We start from the raw sequence: 6805 nt of genomic DNA, 5'->3' as shown, positions 1-6805 counted from the left end.
ATAATTAATCAGAGATTGACCTGGAATGCATCCAGACATCATTAACAAGTTAGTATTCATATTATGCAGCATGTGGAGATAAAACAAAGACCACTGAAGTCAGAATTCTTGATCTAATTCCAACATTCATTTTGTGCCTCAAGGTACTACAGTGAGTGAGAAAGAAGCCTAACTGAGAATAGTCTCTGCAATCTGTAAACTAGCTATTCTTTGCTGTGTTGACAAACTGCAMATACACTCTTTCCAGAGGAAGCACTCAGCATTATTCTCACCTAGACCCAGATCTGCAGACCACAATAGTTGAGATCATTAACTGTACAACTTTTAAATATAAGACACACATTTAAACGGCAATTTCTTTTTTTATTTTAAAAAAGTTGCAAAGCCAGCTAATGAGAACAGGAAGCTCTTYAACAGGAATGCCTGCAAACACATGAAACCGAATAAAACCTGTAGAGTTTACATGAAAACAAACAAAAAAAAAATCAGTAATTTTTTTAAGTTTCATTAAGCTAACCTCAGTAAGAAGTGTTATTTACTAATGCAGGTAGCACTGAAAATTTTCTGTTTGAACCGTTTGTGTGGTCAGTCAACCAGCACTTATATTTTTATTTGATGCAAAGACATAAAACTGGAATTAAAACAAACTAAAAAAAAAACAAAACAAAAAAAAACAAACCCAAAGCATTACAACTCYATCCCTTTATACCTTGTAGGACATTCAGTGTCCTACAGATATTTCAACCAAATGCTAAACAACTGAACTGAGTATTATTTACAACCGTTGATGGAAACTGTTTTTTTAACATCTTCCAGGAATTAAAAGTTAAATTAACTGTCAATACTGTCAAACCTAGAATGTGTTATTAGAGCATCTCTTCCTCCTTTACAGCAAACTCAACTTAACTTTCCGTGGACCAATGGGCCTATCATTCAGTTCATTAATAGCAGCCATAGCTTCCTCATAGTTTGTCATAGCAACGATGGCATCACCAGAAGGTAATCCTTGTTCATTGTACTGCACAGAAACTGATTCTGGTATCACTCTGTAGCCATAGAAAAAATCCAGAATCTCATTAGGAGTAGCTTTGAAAGGTAAATTTTTCAACAGAATAGGAACAACACGTTCAGAACCACCACTGAAATTCGGCTCTGGCATAAATCTTCCTTCAGGAAAATTTCCCATTTTATTATTCCCAAACTCCATTCTGCCAAAAGGTTCACTGTCACCACCAAAATCCATGAGGGGTGGTGGACCCCTAAAATCCTTAGGAGGGCACATGAAGTCCTCAGGGGGATGTCTAAATTCAGAATGATGCCTAAAGTTCCCAGGGGGACCAAATGAATGCATGGGTGGCCCTTGTGGTGGCCCAGATGGTGAACCAACTGGACGRGAGAGGTCACCTCTGTCATATGGATGTGAATGACTGTGCATTTCATTTGGTGCAGATAATGGTGCAGGTACACCAAACTTCTGCATCTGGTCCTGAGATATAAGTCTTATTAATACTTCTGTTCCCAAAAATGTCTGACGATTTAAATTTTCTGCTTTCATGGCTTGTTCTTCAGATTTAAACTTGACTAGTGCTTCTCCCAGTCCAACTCCTTTTTCATCATAGAGCAAGTAAATATCATCTTCATCAATATCAAATCTTGCAAAGAACTTCTGCACTTCAATTTTTGACACATCAAATGGAAAATTCCTTACATAAACACACGTCTTAGGGCTGCAATGACCTTCCCGGTAACTTTTTTCTGATATGGCCTGTCCAAGATGATCCCTGTCCAGTGATCTTTTCCTCTCACAAGAGTCAATTATTTTCAACATTGACTTTCTTGAAATTGGAAAAACGTAAACAGGACGATTGAGAAGAACCTTTCTATGACATTCCAAAGCAGCCTGATATTCTCTCTCACTCCTTAACACCACAAAGGCATCTCTAGTCCTTTTCTGATGCTTATCTGTTAGAATCTTGATCTGTTTGCTGTGTATATCCAGATCAGGAAAAAAATCTCTCAAATCTCTCTTCTCCACATTAAAAGACAAATTTCTTAAGTGTATGTAATATTCCTGGTTGGGAGATGAACGAGAATGTGTTCTTTGTCTCCTTGGTGATCTTGAACGAGAATGCTTCCTTGAATGCATGTAGCCTGAACTTCTTGGAGAATGGTTTTCGCCCAAAAAGTGATCCATTTCATCTGGTATGTCTATCCTCCCACCACATTCAATCCACCGTTCCTCTGTAGTTGGACTAATTTCTATAAATCTCTGACCCATGTATTGTCTATGACGTTTAAGTCCTTCTAAGGCATCACCAGGTGTAGCACATTTTACCAAGCAATCACCATTGTTTAAACCATTGCGGTGCTTTATCAGAATCACTCCATCCACGCGTATCCCCGAAAGGAAAGCACGGACTTCAACTTCTGTTGCAGAGTAAGGTATACCACGTAGAAATAAGTAACGATCATCTGGGTTAAATGGGTGAGAATCCTTTCTTAACTGGTAAGATTTGGCTATACCCATATCACCATGTCTTGTGCCRTTGGTATGGAAACCAGCCTCCAGGCGATTTGGTGGCCCATAATTAGGTTTTCTTATTCCTTTTGGAGAAACTGTAACTAAATGTGGTATGTCTCCAATACTTGATGTACCAGAACCATTAGTACCTGTTCTTCTAGAGCCAGACATAGTTTCTCGTCCCCCACGGTCAAATCGTTTCCGGCTCATTTCAATGGTATTCTGCATCTCTGCCTTGCTGCTGAGAAAGAGCTCTATCCGCGAGTCCTTGATAAACCCTCCCGAACAGCTCATGGCACGCCGTGCATCTTCATCTGTTGCAAATATAATAAAAGCCTCCCCAATCTCTCCTCCAATAATATGCACACCTCCATCAGGAATATTCAATCCCAAGAAGAAACGACGAATATCTGGAGGACCCGCAACAACAGGAAGCCCCTGTAAACGGATGACTACAGCCATGCTGAGCTCAACCCACAGCAAAAATCACCTGCAGACAAAAAGGTACACATGATAGCACGTCTTTAGTACTCAGCTATTACAGTATCTTATCACTTAAGAAGCTAGAGCCTTTTTAATGAATGCCCTTGTCTCAATCAAGAGAGGTATGAAAAAACCCACAAGTTCACAAAAACAAGATTAAAACAATTCACTGAATGTTGATTGGTCAGAACAATTAGCTAGTCCACCGGCACACATGCACAAATCTATCAATATTCCCTATCCTAAGGACAACAAAATCCATCTAAGTCACTCCTCACCATCCGCAAAACCTAAAGAACACCTCACATCTTTCACAGCATAGTTACTACATGCCAGAGATCTCTGCCCAGTCCTAAGGAACAAAAAAAATCCGGTTTACTTTTGAAYAGGACACTAGTTGATAAAAGGAGAAAGGGAGAATAATAACTATGTCACTGGAATATGAAGTAATTCACAAACAGTGATGACTTTTATTGCTTTGATAGGTTGCTCTACCAAGTGATCAGTTCTGTTCAATAATGTATGCTTTCTCAGCATTCAAAAATGTTGTCTCTTTGATGCAGTCAGAGTATTAAGTGCAGCGGCCACAAGCACTCAGGAGAGCATATCCTAGTTGCCAGCCACAAGTCTGTGAGGAAAAAAGGCTGTGTATGATCTTGTCACAATACTCACTGAGAAGTGTTAAGCTTTTGGCAGCTTACCTGTTTCTGCTTTGGAGACCTGATAAATTCTGTAAAATCAACTTAACTGTGGAAAGAAAACGAAACATAATTAATTGCTGATACCTCTACTTTGCTTTACACACTGTGCTACACTGCTGCAGCTCATCCATAGCAGTGGCTAATACTAAAGCCAAGCATGTTATGAACCCATTTGAAGAACTCCTTCCACAATCCAAGATGCCATGCACTGCATCTTTTGTGTTTCCATTTTAGGAGCGAAAGAAATCCAAAATTTAAGTTCACTTCTGAAAACGATGAAAATATGATGAGATTACTTGGTCATCAATTGTGCCACACTGAACTGTTGCAATGAAACAGACTGACAATGTATCGAGGGAACAATTCTCAATTGAGTTCTTGAAAGATGTTTAAGTCCATCTCAGGATTGCAGAACGTGTCCATTCTTCTGAAATCCACCTGGTTTCAAAGTTCACAAGATTTTGCTACTCACCAGTCCAGCACTGCACTTAAAGTACACAGTGAAGACCATCAAATGAAAGAGCAAAAATATCCAACAAGGAGAAACTTCAGAAAGCACCTGAATTTACAAAGCCAGCTTCTGTATTTTCCCTATATCCTTATCATATTGCCATTCAAACAAAAGAACAATACAATGACTTAAACATACCCTGCATTTCAACATTTTCTAACATCACACAATAAATAGCACCATATTCCCAGAACAAACAAGCCTCTGTAGCAAATTACTGCCTCTCTTTAAAATAAAGCAACAGCCCAACATTCTAAGCTTTTGAGAACATCCCTTCTACAAACCTTGCTCTACAAAGCACCAGATCCTGATGACAGGTTATCTATCATTAACCCTAACTGCCACTCCATCTTTACTTAGCATAACAAGAGCAAAACCCAAATTCTGCCACTAATAGATTCCATCTCAYTTCTGCACCAGTACTCTGAAAGCAATGCAAACCGAAAACAACCGCCTATTTAGATACTTCACTAAAGACCATCTGTTCTCTGTACTTTTGTGGGGAGTTGACCCCAGCCAGCAGCCAAGCACCCACTCAGCCAATTGTTCACTCCTCATCCCCATCAGCAGGATGGGAAAGAACAAAGTCGAAAAAGCTTGTGGGTCAAGATAAAGACAGCTTCATCAGTGAAGAGAAAAATGCAAAACAAAGGAAATCACTCACCACCTCCCACAGGCTCAARTCCAGCCTTCCTCCAAAAATCTGCTTTGGGAGCCAAGAAAAAATCCCCAAAGAAACCAAAACCATCAAACAAAATACTTCTTCCTCTACCTCAGTTTTTGTTGCCGAGCACGATGTTACATGGCACAGAATATCCCTTTGGTGAGTTTGGGTCAGCTGTCCCAGCCATGTTCCCTCCCAGCTTCTCACCTACTCTGAGCACACTCACGGGAGGAACAGAGTAGGGAAAATAGATAAAGCCTTGATACTGTGCAAGTGCTGTCCAGCCACAGCCAAAACACCGATGTGTTGTCAAGATTCCTTTAGCCACAAATCCAAAATACTGAACTGTACGGGATGCTGTGAAGAACGTTAACTCCATCCCAGCCAGACCCAGAACCACTTTGCAACGTGTCTTCTCAACAGATGCAACAGCAGTGCCAAAAAGCATGGAGAATTCAAGGCCAGATTTTTCATACAGCACCTTCTTGTCTTGAAAAAAGCAAATCCACTGCCCTGCTACTTTGTGTTGTATTTAATTTGTAGTAATTCTGGGTTTCACAATTCCGCTTTCTTATCCCGATTTTTAAGCATCATCCACAACAGCTCTCCTCCATAATTCTTCAGTGATAAACAGCAAGTTCTCCACGATGCACCAGGGATACAATACACAGCCTTCAGTGGTGAAAACCAGACACAGTGATTCCAGATCATAATRTGATCTCTAAGAAGTCCACTAACAGAAATGCAAGTTCAAATAATAAGCTCTTACTCTTTGGTAAACAATCAAGCATGGGTAAAAAGCATAGACAAGCCATCCAACAATTTAAAGCACATGACCAAAAAGTGTTGACTTGCCATGAAAAGTAAGAGCAATTCATTAACAAGGACTTCAGAGAGCAAGGATTTGAAGAATAAATAGATTGACAACTTCATGCCACCAACTTAAAACCACAGAGGTGTACAGAGTTTTACGAAATTTTATATATGAGCAAAATCGGCTAAAAAACAGTATAATACCTATCCTTCCACAGCCTCGGGAAATTCCAAATATTATTAAAACCATTAAAATAAACCAGAATTTGTAAGCACTGTAAGAAACAAAGCCTGCATTACACTAATATTTTGTAACACTGAAAGATTASACAGACTGTATGCAAGCTAGAAAGAACACCCACAGAAACACCTCGCTACAAAACTGGACCAATGTAGAATAACCACTGGATAAGGGAAGGTTTCTTATTCTATTCTTCAAAATGAGCCTTAATAGTGGAAGCAGGCTGCTGCTAACAGCAGTTTTCACAGTGCTGCAGGAAGACGTGAATGAGCTCTGCAGCTRGGCCCGCTACACGGTCGAATGTAGCACGGAACCACTTCCGAGCAAGTTGCCCCGCCGGCACCAGCACTGCTGGAGGGCCCCGCCGCGGCCGGCCGGGCAGGGAACGGACGAGAGGAASAGGGCGAAGAGAGGCCGCCCCGCGCCACACGCGCTTCGCCCCGCTAAAGCCGCCAGTGCTTCGGCCCCACGGAAAAGGCCGCTTGCCTCCCAGCAGCGGGACAGAGCTGAGGGAGGCACCGGGAGCGGGAAAGGGGGGTGGGAAGCCCAGGGACATGAGGAAGCCGGTGGCCGGGCAGCGGCCGCGCAGCGGTTCCGCGAGGGTCGGGCAGCCGAGAACGGGTTCCCGGAGCAAACTCCGCACCGCCCTCGGCCACACGCCGCACCCCGGGGAGACGTGCTCTGTCCCTCACGCCATCCATCCACACACCCACCGGACACGCCGCTCGGACGAGCCCCGCAGCTCCCGGCACGGCTCCGCCAAGATGGCGCCGCCTCCACTGCCCCCCCAACGCTGAGGGGAAGCTGCGCCGCGCGAGCGCTTCCGGCCCGCGAGAGCGGGGCTGCGCGCGCACCCTCGGGGCGGGGCGAG

The 6805-nt window shown here is 42.6% G+C and overlaps 1 protein-coding gene across 2 annotated transcripts; it reads right to left on the bottom strand.

Moving 5' to 3' along the window:
* Positions 1-170: 170 nt before the first annotated feature.
* Positions 171-6760, bottom strand: RBM12B (RNA binding motif protein 12B). 2 transcript variants are annotated; one of them, XM_057370350.1, is made up of 3 exons: positions 6648-6760; positions 3706-3751; positions 171-3011 (listed from the first exon to the last, which is right to left on the bottom strand). In XM_057370350.1, the coding sequence occupies exon 3, from the start codon at positions 2981-2983 to the stop codon at positions 887-889; it is 2097 nt and encodes a 698-aa protein (XP_057226333.1). In that variant the 5' UTR covers positions 2984-3011; positions 3706-3751; positions 6648-6760; the 3' UTR covers positions 171-886. The 2 variants fall into 2 exon arrangements, with proteins under 2 accessions (XP_057226333.1, XP_057226334.1); XM_057370351.1 differs by lacking the exon at positions 3706-3751.
* Positions 6761-6805: the final 45 nt, after the last annotated feature.

Source organism: Malurus melanocephalus, unplaced genomic scaffold (genome assembly GCF_030028575.1).
Source record: "Malurus melanocephalus ecotype Western Australia unplaced genomic scaffold, MMel_1.1 scaffold_123, whole genome shotgun sequence".
Taxonomy (NCBI): Eukaryota; Metazoa; Chordata; class Aves; order Passeriformes; family Maluridae; genus Malurus; species Malurus melanocephalus.
Note: the sequence above shows the minus strand (reverse complement) of the source record. Positions and strands in the feature narration are given on the sequence as shown.